General features: G+C 35.4%; 4 protein-coding genes across 4 annotated transcripts; 3 read left to right on the top strand and 1 right to left on the bottom strand.

Moving 5' to 3' along the window:
* Positions 1-4734: 4734 nt before the first annotated feature.
* LOC125592032 (zinc finger BED domain-containing protein RICESLEEPER 2-like) lies at positions 4735-7175 on the top strand. The gene is made up of 4 exons (XM_048767021.1): positions 4735-6057; positions 6157-6478; positions 6539-6652; positions 6979-7175. Exons 1-3 carry the CDS (start codon positions 4735-4737, stop codon positions 6637-6639), a joined length of 1746 nt encoding a protein of 581 aa, XP_048622978.1. The 3' UTR covers positions 6640-6652; positions 6979-7175.
* A 3387-nt stretch (positions 7176-10562) lies between these two features.
* On the top strand, positions 10563-11947 carry LOC106365336. Its single transcript, XM_048765157.1, has one exon. The coding sequence runs from the start codon at positions 11053-11055 to the stop codon at positions 11587-11589; it is 537 nt and encodes a 178-aa protein (XP_048621114.1). The 5' UTR covers positions 10563-11052; the 3' UTR covers positions 11590-11947.
* Positions 11948-12620: 673 nt separating this feature from the next.
* LOC125591263 (mitochondrial import inner membrane translocase subunit TIM22-4) lies at positions 12621-14302 on the top strand. The gene is made up of 4 exons (XM_048765158.1): positions 12621-12893; positions 13541-13731; positions 13807-13879; positions 13962-14302. Exons 1-4 carry the CDS (start codon positions 12737-12739, stop codon positions 14045-14047), a joined length of 507 nt encoding a protein of 168 aa, XP_048621115.1. The 5' UTR covers positions 12621-12736; the 3' UTR covers positions 14048-14302.
* Positions 14303-14498: 196 nt separating this feature from the next.
* Positions 14499-18900, bottom strand: LOC106427089 (kinesin-like protein KIN-7A). The gene is made up of 14 exons (XM_013867824.3): positions 18669-18900; positions 18163-18413; positions 17996-18085; positions 17805-17905; positions 17612-17728; positions 17448-17529; positions 17299-17366; positions 17150-17209; positions 16930-17054; positions 16632-16830; positions 16436-16546; positions 16243-16344; positions 14932-16166; positions 14499-14855 (listed from the first exon to the last, which is right to left on the bottom strand). The coding sequence occupies exons 2-14, from the start codon at positions 18401-18403 to the stop codon at positions 14528-14530; spliced, it is 2859 nt and encodes a 952-aa protein (XP_013723278.2). The 5' UTR covers positions 18404-18413; positions 18669-18900; the 3' UTR covers positions 14499-14527.
* Positions 18901-19771: the final 871 nt, after the last annotated feature.

The raw sequence follows: 19771 nt of genomic DNA, 5'->3' as shown, positions 1-19771 counted from the left end.
AAAAGTTTGCGAAGATAATCATGATATTAAAAAAAAAATACTAATCCCTTAAAACAAAATTTATACAATATAAAATAAATATATTTTTAAAATAATAGAAATATATTCTTTATATCTATATATTTTTTTAGATTATTACATAAACTAATTAAAGCACATAAACCGATATATGTTTAGTTGACTTAAAATAGTTTAAAACTATTATTATTGAAATGTTTTTTTCATAATTGTTGGCTGACTATTATATCTTACAATTACAGCAAAAACACGTATAAATAATATGATTTGACAAAAACAATCACAATTTTAGTGATGATTTTTTAAGAGATATTAAAAATGAAACTTAAATATAATTTTTAATTACAAGAACATTTTGATAAAATAATTACAGAATCTTTTCAAATAATTACAAGAATATATTATCATTATTGAAAAAATATATTTTTCTTAATATTTAGTTTCTTTTTAGTTCTATGTTTTCTTTATGTTGGTGAAACTTAATATACACATAATCAAAATACCCAAACAAATTTGAATATTCATTTTAAAATTATTTAAAATAATTTTCAGTTTAACTCTCAATATATCTAAGGTATACAATAATTTAGAATTTATAAAATATTTAATTGTCAATATTGATATTCATTTATGATCTTACAAAACTTTATCAGTTATACCTATGTAAGAGATTTCATACTGATCATCTATTTATTTCCTAATATTTTTTAAAAATCAACATATAATTTTGATAAATATTATGTAAATACATGCACATTTAACCGAGAAATAAAAATAATTTGATTTGACTTAATTAGAATAAAAATAATTAAATTTAAATTTAAATTTGAAAGAATATTTGTAACTCAATATACAAAATTATACGCAAGTAGAACATGTGTGGCTCAACTAATCCACCTTATATCCAAAATCAAAGATCTAAATACAGTAAAAAAATAATTTTATAATAAGAATCTATTTATTTTTATACATATAAATTACAGGATGATTCGAAACCTATTAATAAATAAAAATAAAATATTAACTAATTGTTACAATATAATTTTATATGTGCATGAGACTTCATAATATTATCATTATATTCATTTATATAATTTTGAATCTTTATTTTTGTTTAATTAAAAGCACAATATATATATGATGTTATACATAATCTTACTAAAATATATTTACATATCAAAAAATAACCAATCTAAATGCAAATAAGAATTTAATCAAATTTAACTATATTCAGAATAAAATATTATAGTTTAATTCGGAGAAATAGTTGCGATCCAATATACCCAATTGATAAACAAATCGACTGTTGACCCAAACCAACCAAACCAACTAGATATAACACATTCAAATCATATATATAATTAAAATAATATAATATTATTAATATAAATTATACCTATAATTATAAATTGATTTAAAACCAAAAGTATAATATATTAACTTTATAAAGATTTACACTCTACTGCATGAATCTTAAACACGTGTATGAATTAGGTGTAAACACGTTATTACCTAAAGAATCGAAAGCTAAGCTAAGATGCTAGACCGCCAAAGCAACCGAAAACGTAAGGTAGTCGATCGTTAATATTGCAACAGTTAATGAGATGCAAAAGAGGCAAAATGTAAATAATTTGTTTGGTTGGACAAATTTATGAAAAAAATGAATGAAAAATCTCATTGAATTGATTTGGATCCATGAACCTAATAAATAATTCTTGATCTGTCTCACTATTTCTCTCAATTCAAAAATCCAAGATTTGAATTGATGTTATTTCATTGATTCTTACTAAATTGCATTTATTTATCCGATCTTGCATACTGTTCCATGTGGCCTATGTCTCTGCTATGGTCAACAAACTCTTCTGTAACCGACGTGAAAAATAGGAAGATAAGCACCATCTTTGAAGCTTACACTTCTATTTGAAATACTTGATATTGTAAAGAAATAGAAAGTCTTATATTGTAAATAAATAAATATTGTAAAGAATTTTGTATTACAAATAGAAAATTTGTAAAGGAATAAAAAATTTCCTACTATCTTTTTTTCTGCAAGGGCGGTTTCTTCTCCATTCTCTCCTTGAATTGTATTTTTTTTTTATCTCCTTATAGCTAATCCTCTCTTTTTATCTTTTCCTCTTTCTTTTCTTACTCTCCTATATAATAAGTTGTTCTCCACAACAATATAAAATTCAGAAAATTAGTATAAATTTTAATTTTTACATTAAAAAAGAAATAGAACATGTAGAATTAATTTTATAAGTATTTTTAAAATTATAGTAATAAAATAGAGGAAACATTGAGGTACTGAAACTAATAACCAGAATTTAGAGACCCAATATATATCATAAATTAGCAATATTTATTCTAATATAAGTTGATGGGTGGTGGTGGGAATCTCGTCGACTGTGTTCGTTGATGGCTTTTTCAGCGACCTTCTTATTTTTCTTCCAATAATCCTCACCAACCTATTCTTCTCACCTCTGCTACTTCTTCTAATCCCGATCAATCTGAGCTTATCATTACTTAAGATGATCTCGATTTCTCTGGGCTAAAGCTTCTTAAGGTTCCCAAATGTCATCACTTACCAATGGATCCTCAAAAGAAGGTACCTTTGCTGATCATTGATTCTTTTGTTGAGAATGTAGTAGAGATGGTTTGGTATGTGATCTTGTCAACTGACATTTTGACTGACGTCTTGTTTTCTTCTGTTAATGTTGTGTGCATTGTTAAAAAAATAGCTAGGGCCTATTATTGACTAGGCAGGCTAGATGTATGTGCTATTTTGATCAAAGTAAATTGAGCTTGAGGTTTGGGGCGGTCTCGGTGTATTTTCTATGGACATTGTCTATACACACATCCAAGGCATTATACCAGTCTAAATAAATTCCTGAGCCTGAAAATACTCATTGTTCATTGGTTTAGCGCGCGAAAATGGATAGTTGTTAGGTTAGAGATTGGATTTATCGGCTCATAAAAACAACAAGGGACCTAGTGAACGTTGGTGAGCTTTGCTTTATGATCTTCATCATCTCAAGCTATCCTTTGCACCGGATAGTCTGCCTCATTCAGCTTCCACCATAATGTTTTTGGAATGGGCCAAATATCACACATATTTAAATATAATAAAAATGAGGATATTTTTGAATTGTTAGGTGAGATTGGAGAACATGGTTGACGACCACAAAAAAACATATCATGTAATTTTTGTTGTCGTGATGTAATAACAATCTTTTCTTCTATTTTTGGATTAGTTTTGGATTTAACTAAATAACCAAGATTTTAGTCTTTGATCCGTTGCGTAATGATCGGATCAGAAAAGGTTTAGTAACTGTTTCTAAAAAAATATCCAACGTCGACGTGTGTGTTGTGTATATAAATACATGTGGAAATGTATTACAAATTCACACAACATTCAAACACAAGATAACGAAACGTCTTACAAGAACTACATACGTTCTTTCAAAGCTCTTTGTCTTTCAAAATGGAGATTGTTAGATTCGCCCTCGCCGTTGTTTTTGTACTTTACTCCGTATAGGGCTGTCAATTGGTTGGGTGCCCATGGGTGTGACCCAGTCCAGACTGTTTTGGTTGGGTGTTGGGTGAACCCATAACTTAATGGTCCAGTTGGGCTACAAAACCGAATTTGCCCATGGACAGTTTGGGCCAAACCAATTGGCCACTGGGTTAACCCAATACATTAAAAAATTAGGTTTTTTAATTTTGGGGAAAAAACAGATTTTTCCATTTTACGATTCCCCGATGAAAAATCTTCTTCTTGCGATGAAAGATCCTTGAGGCTTCTCTGCATCTCGATTCGTCTTCTCCAACCATGATTTCTCTGGTTTATCTCTTCATCCATCTCGGTTTATCTCTTCATCATTCGATCTTTATCTCTTCATTCTTCGTTCGTTCGTTCCCTTGGATGCTTTCTCTGGTGATTGATTGATTCTTCTTTAGCTTTGTTTGATTGGGTTTCTGTTTATAGTTTTGCGAAAAGACTTTGAAGAATCTAGGTGGTAATGCAAAAATAGGTTAATAATCCATCTGACACGTGTTTGGATTTGTACGAAGGCTCCATCAACCAAGAGGGCCGTGTTTAGTTTTTATAATTTGTAAATCTTCTTGTTTTGATGTTACTTGCCTCTTGGAGAAAGCTTATTGGAGCCGTTTCATATTTTTTTGATTTTTTTCTTAAAATCACTTCAAAAGCTTCGTTCTGATTTAGTTTTTTGTTTTTTTTCTCTAGTTCTGATGATAATGGTATGATTTCTCTGATGATAATGGTATGCTATGATTTATTCCTCTCCAGCTTGCTTTAGTTCACGACCGTTGTTCCTTCTCAAGGCGTTGAGAACGTTGGAGTATCAACGTTGGAGTTTTGGAGTTTTGAGAAGTTGCTGAATCAGACCCTCTTAAGCTCTCTCTCTGGAGGTATGATGTTTCCTTTTTATGATGATGAGCCTCGTTTGCATAACTGAGTAGTCTCGTTATGTGTTGTGGCCTTGTGGGTTTTGTGTGTTCATGTTTCTGAGATTCTACTCAACTTTTATTCTCTTAACTTGAGTCAGTCTCGTTATTGTTGTGGGTTTTCTATGTTCATGTTTCTGTGTTCACAGTTTGCTAGTATTATTATGTGTATCTTTTATAGATTGTCTTCACTTGCTAGTAGATACTATACTGCTCCTTTCTCATTTAAATATTTTGCTGTTTCAGAAAATGGAAGTGATAGACTTGAATGATGATGGTCAGAATGATTTGATGGATGAAGATATAGAAGATCATGAAGTTATTGAGATTTCAGAGGCTAACAGAGGCACGCCACCAAGACATGCTCAGTCACGCCGTAGAGCTAGGTTGTGGTTAAAGTTTACTATAATGGGAGGACAGCGGCCTGATGGTAAAACCAAGATCAGATGCAACCTTTGTAAAAGGTTCTACTTCATTAAGCTTCGCAAAAATGGAACCTCAACCCTGTCTCGTCATTTGAAGGTATGTCCAAAAGCTGTTGGAACACCTGAAACACCTAGAAGTAGTTCTAGGAAGGTGGATATGATGGTGTTCCGTGAGATGATAGCAATGGCCATTATAGAGCATGATCTGCCTTATAGGTTTGTAGAGTATAAGAGGATTAGAATGGCTTTTACTTATGCTAATTCCAGTATTGAGTATTGGAGTAGAAACACAGCAGCTTCTGATGTGTTGAAGATTTATGAACGGGAAAAGCAGAAGCTTAGGAAAATCTTGGTAGAGTTTCCTGGTAGAGTTTGTTTGACAACAGATCTATGGAGGGCTATCACCATTGAAGGTTACTTCTGCTTGACTGCGCACTACGTCGATGATGATTGGAATCTGCAAGCTAAGATATTGGCTTTCGTTGCTTTTCCTCCCCCTCATACTGGAATAGCCATTGCAATGAAGCTGGTTGAGCTGCTCAAGGAGTGGGGACTGGAAAAGAAGATCTTCTGTCTCACTGTTGACAACGCTTCTTCGAACGATTACATGCAGAGTATTCTGAAGAAACAGCTGCACAAAGATCTGGTTTGTGGTGGAGAATTTTTCCATGTTAGATGCTCAGCACATATCTTGAATCTGATCGTCCAAGATGGCTTAGCAGTGATAGGAGGAGCTCTGCAAAAAATCAGGGAGAGTGTTAAGTTCGTTAGAGGATCAGAAAGTAGGGAAATAATGTTTAAAAGCTGTGTTGAAACAGTGGGAGTTGAGGATGATGAAGGAGGTCTGGTCTTAGATGTAAGCACACGCTGGAATTCTACTTTCCTCATGCTTTCTAGAGCTTTAAAGTTCAGAAATGCACTAAGTCACTTGGCAGATGTAGAAGAAAGTTATGTGAGTTTTCCCTCTTATTCTGAGTGGAGGAGAGTGGAAATGTTATCCGAGCTTTTGAAACCATTTTCGGAGATTACTGATTTGATTTCGGGTTCCTCATACCCAACATCAAATTTGTATTTCAATGAAATTTGGATGATTGAGTGTTGGTTGAGAGCTCATGCAAATTCTTCTGATCAAGTTATCTGTGAAATGGTGAAGTCTATGAAGCTTAAGTTCGACAAATACTGGGATGAGTACAGCGACATCCTTGCAATTGTTGATATTAAATCACTGATGTTTAACCTGTTTCAGGGATTCTACGCCTTCTTTTCTCAGAAAGCTGTTGGCAGTGGCAAGTCTGCTCTCGACATATATCTGGATGAGCCATTGCTTGACTACGCCGCTCACAAGAAACTAAATGTGTTACATTACTGGAGAGACAATTCGGCTCGGTTCAGAGAGTTAGCAACAATGGCACGAGAGGTTTTGAGTATACCCATAACAACTGTGGCTTCAGAATCTTCATTTAGCATAGGTAGTAGAGTGCTCAACAAGTATAGGAGTTGTCTTCTACCCAATAATGTCCAAGCCTTGGTCTGTACTAGAAACTGGTTAAAAGGGTTTCCAGCAATGGGTTAGTATAAACAATTGCTTCATATAATCAATTGCTTCATGTGACTATTTTTTTTGGCAGGTGATGAGAAGACAGAAGAGGAGAAAGAGGAAGAAGAGAAAGAGAAGGAAAAAGAGGAAGAGAGTGGAGAATCCACAGACTTGACTAGAGACTTGAGTTGAAGACTTGCTTCAGGTTCACACTGAGCTTTTATTCTTTTGCTTGTGTTGATAAGTTTAGTTGTAGACTAGTATACCTGAAAAGATAAGAGCAATTTACGAGTATACCTGAAAAGATAAGTTTAAGTGGTCAATGTTTTTCTGTAGGCTGAGAATCAAAAAATAAAAATGTTTCATATTTCAGAAACGAGTTAGAGATATTCAGGTTTCATGAACTTCTTTTTTAACTTTTATCTACATACAACAATCGTATGCTTTCATGTGTCTTCTTTTGTGTTAAACATGTGTTGCTTTAGTAGCTTGAACCGTAGATGTTGAACCTTCTTTTTTTCCTTTTTGCAGGCTGAGGACAAGTATAGAAGTTGGAAGCTGAGAAGAAGTGAATCAATAAATCAGAGAGTTATATTTTTTTTTTACATAAAAGTATAAAACAGAGCTATCAAAACCATAAAATTGTATCCACATTTAAGAGATAATTTGTATTCAGAATTTGAGAGATAATGAATTCAAAACCTTAAAATTGTATCCACATTTTTTTACATCATATTTGTATTAGAGGTGAACAAATACAAATTAAACACTCAGCAGATTTGAGAGATAATTTTTTTACATTAAATTGGGTTTAAACAGAGTTGCTAGTCATGGGAAAGCTTGGGTTGACCATATGGGTGTTGGGTTAAGTTGGGTGTGTGCTAGATAGGGTGTGGGCTAGATGTGGGTGTGGGTGTCTTGAGACCAGAAAAAACAAATACCCATTGGGCATACCCATTTGGGTGTGGTCCAACCCAGCTGACACCCCTAACTCCGTATCATCATCTAACGCGGCAACTGCACCACCGAGCGGTGGTGGCGGAGGAGATGCTCAGGCAATGCCGTGTATACAGAAACTTATGCCGTGTCAGCCGTTTCTTCACTCGGTGATTCCACCACCGCCTCCATCGTGTTGCCTGCCGATGAAGGCGATCGTCGCCAACGACGCGACGTGTCTTTGCTCCGTGTTCAACAACGTGGATATGCTCAAATCGCTTAACCTCACTAAAGACAACGCTCTTGATCTCCCTAAAGCTTGTGGCGCCAACCCTGACATCTCACTATGCAAAGCCAGCCCCGCGAATGGTGAGTAACTTATTACGACGCCGTTTAATAGATTTCTTGTTACTGTTTTTTTGTTTCTAATTAGCTTTTAAATTTTGTGTCGACCAAGGTACTACTACGAATTCGACGTCGCCGGCAACTCCCAAAAATCCTCCGGTGTCGTCCACTGGTATGAACACAAATCTTCAAATTTTTTAAAAAATATTCTCATGTTTTTACGATTTTTTTTTAAATAGTATTGGGTTAGTAAATAGAAAGAAAATGAAAAAGTTTTACAATCTTTGCTATAAACGGTTGGCGATTTTTTTCGTAAATTTTTCCTTTAATATTTCACTTTTTGATTTGAAAATAAATGTTCTGGAGTATTTAGTTTTGTTTTAAAATAAACCAACAGGAAGCGGTTCCACCGGAGCTTCTTCTTCAACGACCTCACCGACAAGCTCTGCTCCGGCCATCAACTTCGCCGGACTAAGCTTCGCATCGACTATCGTGGCATTGGCAACGACCCTCTTCTGATCTACTACTATGTATTACATTTACGTCTTTATTCATTGTTAGATAGGTTTAATCTGTTCGAAATTATATTTGGTTACGTACTTAATATTCATATGTTGTGTTCAAAAAGAAAAATTAATATTCATATGTAATGAGAAAATTCTGATAATATTAATGATTTCCAACAGCTATTTGCAAACATTTTCTCTAACTTATTTAGCGCCAAAATTATAAACCATCTCATTACGGTTTTTATTTTGATTTTTTTCTTCCTCTTCTTTTGAGAAATAGAAAATATGATACTAGTATATATGATGTTACTAGTTCAATGCATTTAGCTAATGATGCATGTTATGTCTACGTACAATACGATTGACAAACATGTACATGACCACAACTCAATCTGAATTATGAATGTATAATATGATGAATGATACTATGATGTTATAGTTCAAACTATTAATACGAAATATGGTGTATAATATATATATATATATATGTGAAGCTCAAGTAGTATAAAATAGATATATACCTCTTTAGTGTTTAATAGCTAACGTCTTAGGAAGCTAGCTTTTTAGGTACTGTCAAGATTTTGACGTTGCAACTAATAATCATTCCATGTTTTAAATACGTTGAAGATAGCTACTTGAGATGTCCTTTTCGCTTTAATTCTAAAAATGTGTTTATATAATGTTATCCAAATGTTGTCACTCTGTGCTTTAAGATGATCGATTTAATAAATCTTGATACAGTTCATCAAATGGATTCGGTTTAATTTATTTTAGTTGTTAGATTGAAGGAAAAAATAAATAAAATTAGCAAGAGTAAACAACAAACACAAGTTGAGTCTCAAGAGTCCAGTGCACTTTAAAAATAAAATCACATACAACAATATGAAGAGATAATAGTTTAAAAAAAAACAATACGAAGAGATAAGTTAAGACTGGTCAACAATAATTTTATGCATTAATTTTACATCATGTAAAGCCTAATTATTGCTATTAAATTGTGTATATGTAATTTTCTTAATTAACCAATTACAAAGTATTCATACCCAAAATTTAATATCGAACTTAGTATATTGGTAAGGTAAAGTATCACATGAATTTATCGTGTACATTTGAATAAGCAAATTTACAAAATATATGATCACATATGGCTTGCTTTTTTCTAGTTTCTGTCATATAAACGTTGATTAATGGTCATATAAAATGGGGCAACTAACAAAGATCTATAGATGTAGAGGTATGATGATGTATCCAGACAGCTAATGAGCTGTATAGATATGATATATTACTTTGTTTCATGGTACCTACTTATGTAATCTTTGTTTTAGGCTTTTAGCCTCTCTACTGGTGAGTTAGGTAACGTCGTGACTTGAGCTCAGCCCAATCATCCAGCTCTTCACAATCACACCCATCCTTCATGCATGTATTTTTCTTTTTTTTTTTTTTTTTTTTTTTTTTTTTTTTTTTTTTTGATAATCCAGTATCCGACCACTTTGCGTGATCGACTAGCCCACCGGGCCTAAGCCCATGCCATTACAGGATTTTTAAGCGTCCACTTAAGGGCCCCTGGTTACGCGAAGTGGTCTGGAGGGCGAGAGGCAGCCCATGCAAATACCCCTCGTGGCCGGGGCTCGAACTCGGGTGGCGGGCACTTCAGCCGAGGTTCCTTTACCACCAGACTACGAGGCCGGGTTATGTATTTTTCTTTCTCTTCACTGATCTACCATAATAATCATCAACTGATTATTTATTCATTAATTTAAATATATATATTTCACAGCACATCCGTTGGTGTAAACGGGCGATCTCAATTAGATTACAGAAAACAAACGCTATACTATATATATGTAGTGACTTGAGTGGATCAGTGATGGCCTGATGGGTAGTTATTATTTTCGTGGATACAAAATTATACAATGTCAGTTTTTCCGTATATAAACTTAAAATTATATTGTACCATCAAAGGTTTTTCTTACTTTTAATCGGATTATGTATCAAAAGCATAAAAAATATTTACGTATTTATTTTTAGGGGAAAACAAACTAAAAATATATATAGTAGCAAGAGAATGGAAGATCGATATGTTGTTAATTGAAAAAAATATGTCGCTAAGTCATGATTTTTTATTTTATTACATTTTAACAGTTTGAATATACATAAATAGGGGACCCCATAAATACAGTACCAGTACTATTTTGAACTAGGTTTACAAAAATTACACCATACTGTACTTATAACTATTTCTTTAGACTTTTGCTCAAAAGCAACTAATTTTTTAAACGGTCGAAAACCGTAAGAAATAAAAAAAAATTCTATTTTTTTCCAACCGCCTTGATTCATGCTGTTTTGCTGAATAAGAACATCTAGTTCTAAATGACCTGTCACAACAAGAAATCACAGATAAAATATACATTAAATTTTAGTAATTTTAGTGTTTGGTAGAAAGAAAGTTAAACAATTAAGCGGGTCTTGTAAGGACTGACTCTGACAAAATATCATGAAAATTAAGTAAGTAGCGACCACATTAATATTGCTAAAACTTGAAAGGAGAAACATTACTTTTTGTAATTTGATTACCAAACTATACCCTATCAGACAAAGTCCCCAATAAAGATAAGAAGCGACAACTATAATCCGTAGAGGAAAAAGATACACACAGTTGTATACAACCAGCAAAAATAATTAATACTTAATCACCACTTAATCCATAAACTAACACAACTATATATATTCCACATAATTATAAAACCAAGCCCATTTCTACGAACTTCCCTCTTTGACTCTGTCTTTCTCTCATTCTTTTACTCTGGTTACAATAATGGGAAACACATCTTCATGCGCACCATTGATCATATCATCACATTCATCATCAGGAGTAGTCAAAATCTTATCTCCTTTCACCGGAACGCTAGATGTCTTCTCAAAACCCATCAAGACTTCCGATATCGTCTCTCAGAACTCCACTCACTTTATCACCGACTCAACTTTGCTCCAAATAGGACACCGAGTCACCGCCGTATCTTCCCACGAGATTTTGCGGCCTAGACGACATCTCTACCTCCTCCTTCCGACAGACATGCTATTCTCTGTCTTAACACAAGAAGAGCTCGATCTCATCTCGGAAAAATCAGCAGAGATACTCAACGAAAGTCGGTATAACCATTTGAAGAGAATGTTCCCTGTTTGTATGTTTCCAGTGTCCGGAGATAGAAGAAGAAACTCAACGTCGGTTAACGAAGATGATCATCATGATCATGCAGGTGTGGAAATAAGAGAAACCCTAGAAGAAAAGGTAATATACGAATCTAAATATGGATCTTGGAGGCCTGGACTGGAGACGATCGTGGAGAGCTAAAATGAATAAAATCTTGAGGATTGTTAAATACTTTTATATATTATCAGTCGTAGACGATTATTTTTGGTTCTCTATATTTTGTGTCAGAGTTTTGTAAAGAAACGGAGGCTTCTATAAGGTTTTGCTGTTCACGGTATTGAGTTTTAGTTTAACTATACATTTTTCAAGTTATAGATATTGGAATGAACCATGAGGTATAGTTGTATGCTTTTCGGTTACTTAGCATGCAAGTAACTGAGTTCGACAGGATATTGTTTATTAGCCGCTGAAGTATTAATCGGACAGCTATAATCAGTCTGTGTTTTGCATCATCGGGTAAAAAGGAAAATGGTCAATGAAGACGTTGGTTTCTGGTAAACCAGATTTTAGGTACAGCTATTTTGGTATTCGGTACGTATAACGTATTATATTCGATTTTTTGATACGCATAAATTTATATATGTAGAAGTATTAGTTTATAATAAGGTTTGAAGAATTTTATTTGAAGCATACGTAGATACTCTGAATATAAAAGATATCGCCAGCCGATCAAATTGGAGAGAAATGCGCATTTTTTCGTCCTCGGCCAAAAGTCCACACCTACCTAAGAATATATTTATCGCCCAAGCAAGCTGTTAGCATATTATAAAACAAATTAACAAAGGATAAAGTAAATAAAATTCTTATGAGTAAGTACTGTCAATCCAGTTTATATTCAGTTTAATCCAAACTAATTAAAATTAACTTTTTATGGTTCAGGAAATGAAAAGCCACGTGATTATTGTAGAAATAAAGTGGCAGAATAAAATAAAAACTATTCAAAAACTAAATTAAAAAATATTGAGTAGTGGTGACGTAGCATACAAAAAACAGAAGACACTGCATCGTTCAACTCTGTGTGTCGTGTCTCTTGAGAGCTGTGAGTCAGCTGACGACGAGACAATACAGTCTTCCAAATCAAAAGTATAGGCCCATATACACACTAATGGGCCTGAAATGGTAAATGGCGGCCATAGTCGTGGCTTAAACCCTAAGACCACGGCAAGATAAACCCTGATTCGTTTTCTCTCTCTCTCCCAAGGCCCGCGAATCGCGAACGCTTGATCTGTTTCTTCCCTTCTTTTTATGACATTAATCCTGTCGGATCCTGCTCTCCACACCTCTGAAAATGGCGGATGCAAATGCCGAACCAGCCGCTGGTTCTTCGAGCTCAAATGAGAGCGGTACTCACATCGAGCCGATCCGGATGCCAACGATAGAGGAGATCCGAGCCCAAGAGGTTTGGAACAACTGCGCCGTCAAAAGTGTAGCTAGTGGAGTCATGGGTCTGTTCCAAAATCTCTTTCCTTTTCGATCTGTATCGCTAGATTTGTTTAAAGTCTTTAGCTTTGTACTAATGAACATGTTTCCTTAGCTCGTTAATTAGAACACTTGCAGTTAATAGCAAATTTTGTTCGGTTTGCGTTGGTTTGCGTTGGTTTAGTTGTTGAATTGAATCTAATCTATTGTACATTTCTGACACAAAGCTAATGTTTGAAAGTTGGTAATAGATTTGTAGAAAGTGCTTAGCTTTCTACTAGTGAACATGTTTCTGAGCTGGTTAATGGGACTCTTACAGCGAATTGGTGTTTTAGTCGGTTTGGTTAGTTTAATTGTTGAATCGAATCGAATCTATTGTACATTTCTTACACAAAGCTACTGATGTTTTTTCGTTGGTAATAGATTTGTAGAAAGTGCTTAGCTTTGTACTAGTGATTATATTTCTGAGCTCCTTAATGGAACACTAGCAGAATTGGAGTTTTAGTCGATTTGGTTAGGTTAGTTGTTGAATCGAATCGAATGTATTGTACATTTCTGACATAAACCTACTGATGTTTGCGCGTTGGTAAGAGATTTGTTTTCTTAGTAATGAATAGTTTTGTGAGGATATTGATTTTGATTTTTTTGACATTGTCTATGGAGTTGTGTGTAGGAGGAGGGCTTGGGTTGATGATGGGTTTGTTCTTGGGAGCATTGGATAATCCTATAACGAATGATACCATGACTGGTAGGCAGCAGTTTGTGTTCACTGCTAAACAAATGGGGTCAAGGAGTTGGAGTTCCTGCAAGACTTTTGCGGTTATGGGTTTGGTTTTCTCTGCTGCTGAATGCATTATCGAGAAGGTAAACACATTATTTGTGAACTTTTGTATCATTACTTCAAGTTCTTACTGTCGATTTACTTCTCTCTAAAAAAAGGCAAGGGCGAAGCATGACACAACAAACACTGCTTTTGCTGGATGTGTGACAGGTGGCTCAATGTCTGCCCGAGGTAATGTCTGCCTGTGGACTTTTAGAACTTTAAAAGAGGTTTTGCAATGGCCTGATTCTTGATGAATATGATTTTGTTTCAGGTGGGCCAAAAGCTGCGTGTATAGGTTGCGCTGGCTTTGCAACTTTCTCTGTACTGATAGAGAAGTTCTTCGACAGGCATACGTAAACCAACAGTATCTCTAACAAACGCCATTGGTGGGAATTGTTTAGCTGTTTCCTTTCTGTGATTTTGATACAGTTCATCACCTGAGCACAGTGAGAGGGAAAACTAGAATTACATTTTCAAACATAGAAGAAAGTGAAGCTTGTTTTGATTGAATATTTGTTCAGTTATTGTCATTATTTATCATATATTTGGCTACACTCAATGCTCCAGTAGTACTGTGTTCCTCATGAAATAAGAGCATGTCTTGTACCTTCAGAGATTGAACTTCAGATCCACAGATATACAATATTCAAAGCCTTTTTTTTTTAGTTCAGCACAATAAAGTTCACGTTTATTCTTCTTGGATATGGTAATCTGATCGATGAAGTTTTTTAGTCTCAAATTTGACAAGGAATCTAGTACTACAAACACAAACCACAATGATATAACTAGGAATACTCTGTGTCTTGTATTTTTTACAAATAAGAAACTATAAACTCTTTATAGATGAAGAAGATTAGAGATGTTGTCCCAGCCAATGTTCCACTGTCTCTTATCTGAAGGCAGTGCGAAGTTGAGCTCAAACATCTCCTTAGAGATGTTACCACTTTCGCAGAACCCAACAAGCTTCGCAACTATCTCTGCACTCTCTTGAACGTGCTTTGAGTCGTAAGGATCAGTCCATAGCTTGTTCACAAACTGGAGCTTCCTCTGTTTCCCTTCCAGCGGCACGTCCCATTTCATGTACAGCTCCTCTCTCTCCTCAAGCGTCAGTCTCGAGTTTATCCTTCTCGCCAAAAACTCCCTCTCTCTTCTCAATGCTCTTATACTGCGTTAATGAATAAACAATGTTACACTGAAATGAATAATGTCAGATATTCACTTATGTGTGTGGGTGTACGTACCTTGATGATAGAGATACAACTGCAGGTTCATCGCCAGTTCTAGCTGGAGTTGCGTTACCTACTTCTGCTAGATGTTGTTCCAACCAAGTTAACCGTCTTAGTTCAACTTCCATGTAGATTTGATCGGTTTGATCACCTTTGAAGAGTAGATAGAACTGCGTCCTGCGGATGATGGAGACGTGGCAGACATGCCACAGCTCTAAGATCTGTTCTCTTTCCTCTATGAAAGTTATATGCCACGCCACTTGACTCAGCTCTTCGCTTTCCTCTGCCGTCTTCTCCTCGTTCTCTACGCTGTATCCAGCTCCATCATTTTCCAACTCAAGCACCTGACAGACGAGAAGTTGTTTCTGGTACTGCAGTTTAGCCACGCGCTCTTTGAGTTCGGTCACGTATGCTCTTATGCTTCTCACGTTCTCCTCCGCTGCGTTTTGGAACATTAGCTGCATTTTCTTCATGTTCACTGAGCTTGATCTCCTGTAACCTAGAGGAGTGCTTTCTCTTGACGAGACATCTCCACTTTCTTCTCCTTTCTGTGGGGTCTCTTGTGGCGTAGTTGCAGAGTTGTTGTTCTCTTGAGGAGCTTTGTTCTCAGCGTCACAATCCAAGACTTGCTTGGAAGATGAAAGAGGTGAGCATGGAGATTTCAAGAAACTCTGGCGGCTGGATAAGGTGCTCGGCGTTAATGGAAGAAGCTTCTTCTTCTTTGAATGATGATGATTCTTGGTCTTTGGGGTTTCATCTCCAGTATTGATATTGCTTGGAAGCGACATCACCAGCTTATCAAGCTGCTCCTCTAGATTTGCGATTGTGCTTCCTTGTGAATGGAGCCTTGTTATCTCTTCCTTGAGGTTGGCACTTACACTCTTGTTAGGAGCTATGACATCTGTGGATGATCTCACAGTACGCATCTCCCTTATCTCTGCTTGAAGCTTAGCGATCGTCTGAGCTGCATCTTGGTTCCCTAGTCTGTGGCAAGCTACTTCCTTCTGGAGTACTTCAAGAGCCTTTGTTGCTTCCTCCCCAAGCTGTTCTTGAAGGTGTTCAAGCTTTCGGATCTCATGCATCAGTGTGAAAGGAGCTGTTGATGACTGCCGTATCATAGATTGACGTATGGTTGTCTTTCTTGCTCTCTCATTCCGGTTTAGAGTTTTGTTCTCCGCGCTAGGCGTCAATGCTGCAGAATAGGAAAGACATTTTCTGACCGGTGGGTCTGATTCAAATGGATTTGAGCCCTGAGATTACAAACAAAACGTTTTAAGCTCAGCCAAAGCTTTAGAAACAGTAGAGAGAAAGAGTAGACTTAAGGACCTGATCTTGTTGTTGATCTCCTTGAAGCTTTTGGCGCAACTCCTCAAGTTGGATTTGTGCATCATCTCTTTGTCTCCTAAGCTCTTCCATTTCCATTTCCATCTAAAAAGAATCATAACTAAGCATCAAACCTTTTGTTCATTTTATATTCTTTTGCTGTTTGTACAAAACTGAAGTAAATAGAATTAGAAACCTGCTGGATCTTAAAATCCTTTTCTGTTGATGGACCAGGGGTGCGACGCTCTGCCTCTAATCTAGCCACTTCTTTTTGAAGATGTTTCACTAGTTGCTTATCAGATACAACCTGTAGCGGTTACAAAACCAGCAAGTAAATACTTTGTTTGTGTTCATGTAAGGTTAGAGCAAAAGCATGGAACAAAAATCATTACCATATTCACTTGAGCATTGTTTGTAACTTCCTTTGCTCGGTTGGCGAAGTAAAGAGCATTTCTTGATTGTTCAGCATGAGTGGAAGCTGGACTCAATGTACATATAATGGCTGTTCGAGCATTCCCACCGAGTGAATGCTGTAGTATCCGAGTGAGCTTGGAGTCTCTGTAAGGTATGTGGCCGCATCTTTTCCCCACACTTTGAAGAGTTCACAAAATTGAGATGATATAGATTTATTAGTTAGCAAAAAGTTTGTGATTTAAGTGTCACTCTCAACATATAGTGTAAGAACCTTGCCTTAGTTTCCTTATGACAGTTGTAAGTGTCATTAGACTTAGATTGATATGGCAACCTTCCCTGAGTCTCGTTCCATCTGCCTGCGACTGTGACGCTCTTTCACTTCCTGCTAAGTCCACAAAGTTCTGCAATGCATCCACACACACACATTAATTAAATCCACAAAGTTCTAGATAAGCATTTTGTGAAATAAACTGAATATAGAGGTAAATTGTTTTACCAGACTAGCCATGTATGACCTCACACAATCTGAATTTTCGCGGTGAGTACTTTGAATAGTCTGTTTTGACATCAAGAAAATGTTAATAAGCATTATGCAGGACATATGTAATTTTACTTCCAGGGAAATAATGAATCAAGAACGTTTACCAGTCTGATTATTTGGTGTGACCGGGAGCTTGTATCATTCAAAGCAGTTTCTCCAACTTGCCTTTGAGCTAACAGAAAGTAGACACACCAGTCAGAAACGTAGAACATGAATAAACTTTGGAGAATATAATACAACAAGTTCAAGTTACCTTCACAAATGCTAATCAGATGCCTCAAGTGTTGATCGTTATTCGCAGTTTCTTCCACCAGTTTTTCAACCACGGTCCCTTTCTGCTAGTCCAGATCATGAGTTTGTAGTGTACATTCAATTAAGGCCAAAAAACATCAGCAAGAAAATGCAAATAAGTGATACCTCAGGGTCATCAAGGAGTTTAAGGGCACGACCAGACTCTGAATTGAGAAGATCCCTCACATTTTCATTATATATTTCCAGACCAGATATCTTGATAGTGAAATCTCTTTCAGGGGTCTGTAAACAGAAATGATTTTGGGTCATTGACAATCTGAAACATTGTTTTCCAACTCTGATCCTAGCAATGCTTTACCTTAATGATGTGATTGTAAATATCATTGACAGCTTTCTCTGTTACTCCTCTCATGGTATATGTCTTCCCACTGCTCGTTTGCCCATATGCAAATATTGTAGCTGCAAGATTAAAATAGGATTTTACTCATCTATGATCAATCCAAGTAAAAAAGCCAAATTTTAGTCATAGAGACAGAGTTTGCAAACTACCGTTTATGCCCATCAAAGCAGACAAGGCAACATTCTTAACACCATCTTCATACACATCTTCAGTGAAACTCTCTGGTCCAAACACTTTATCTGAAACAAAAGGGCATAAGATTCCTCAGGAAAAACAGAACAAAAAAAAAGGCAGAGATGTTGACTTTAGTTATTACCGAATGTAAATGAGGACTGTTGATGGGAACGTTCATGATGAGCTTGTGGTTTAGAGACAATGGTGTGACTATCAACGCATTGCCAAGCCACTTGGTCTTTAGCTAGCAGCTCCTTCTTGTTCAGTGGCCTTAGCCTCACGGTAACAACGATCTTCTCCTCTCTGGATCTTGAGCTGCTTCCACCTGGTGTTACAGCTTGTGTTCTGTCTGTTTTCGAAACAGGAGTTCCGGGAGTTCTCATTGTCACTTCCCTACAAATGTTTCCAGATTGGTTTCATCAGATCTGATACATCATCTCAATTAAGCTTTTAATTTTCATCAAATCTAGGGTTAGAATTTTTAAAAAAATTAATGCAGAAACTATAACTGATTTTCTTTTTAACTAACTTTGATTTGAGCCAAACATAATCCATTTAGACGATCCTATAGCTTTTCGTCAAAACTTGAAACTTAAAATAAAAATAAAATTCACCTGAACAGATACACAGAAAATTTCAAACACTTACAGACAAAACTGAAGAGGCAGCGAGGAATATAGAATCGTCTCAGATCGACGATAGAAACAATTAAAAAAAAAGAAAAGGAATAAAAGAATGTGAGAGAAGGAGATAGTCTCTGTCTTGTGGTAGAGAGATGAAGAAGAAGGTGAACGTGGTTTGGGCTTCTTTTGTCTTTTACGGAGGTGAGTGCTGTGAGAGGGAGAGAGATTTTGAATCTGAGAAACCCCCACACCCAACGGCTAGTCCTTTCCGCGTTTCTTTTGAGGGGCTCTCTTTTTTGACTTATTTCAAAATGTATCCTCGTTCTTTTAATTCTTCATAAAATCACCTTACATTTAATTTCTCTTAGTTTTATGACTTTTTTTCCATTTTTTATTTTTGTTCTCGTCAAATTTTCTGTCTAGAATTGTTGTTTTTTTCGGTACGAATATATTTCTTCTTGTTGTCAAACCTGTTGATTATTTACTTGGTACATCAGCAAAATTTTGTTTACTTTAGGTAAATATTGAGCTTTCGTTTCCACCTTTTCCGTTGCTATGATGAATTTGGCTTGTCACCTTGTGAATTATTATCGCTTTTAATTACTGAAACGGTCATCTTTTTTGATAATTTATTTGCTAGGTTCTAAACTTTTAATTTGTTTACTGATCAAGCGGTGAGTATCTATATTACTATCCAGTTCGGCGTATAAAAAAAATAGCAAAATAGTTTTACACCCTCGTCACTCTCCAGAAGGTGGAAACTTCCCTCCTTGGTGTAATCTTCGAAGTATGAAGTCAAGGTCTTTGCATGAGATTTCGAAATATCTGCAAGCCTGGATATTTAATTTTTATATAGCAACTTTAGTTGAAAAAGTTATATAAAAGTTCAACTATTTCAAATGAATAATAAAAAAAATTGACACAACCCAGAATATATATAGTAAAGTAGGACATTATTCTCATCTTCCTTGGTCAGATTTCATAGTTGAAACAACTAGAAAACAAAAAAAAGTCTCCATCTTCGCTTTAATTACTTCAATGGTGTGAAAGGAAATATTCACTGAAAATTTGCAATATAAAATTAAAAAGTTCACCTTTTATAAACTTTATACAATTTTTTTTTTCACT

The sequence above is a fragment of the Brassica napus genome, chromosome C8, assembly GCF_020379485.1.
Source record: "Brassica napus cultivar Da-Ae chromosome C8, Da-Ae, whole genome shotgun sequence".
Classification (NCBI taxonomy): Eukaryota; Viridiplantae; Streptophyta; class Magnoliopsida; order Brassicales; family Brassicaceae; genus Brassica; species Brassica napus.
This window is presented reverse-complemented; position numbering and strand designations above follow the sequence as displayed.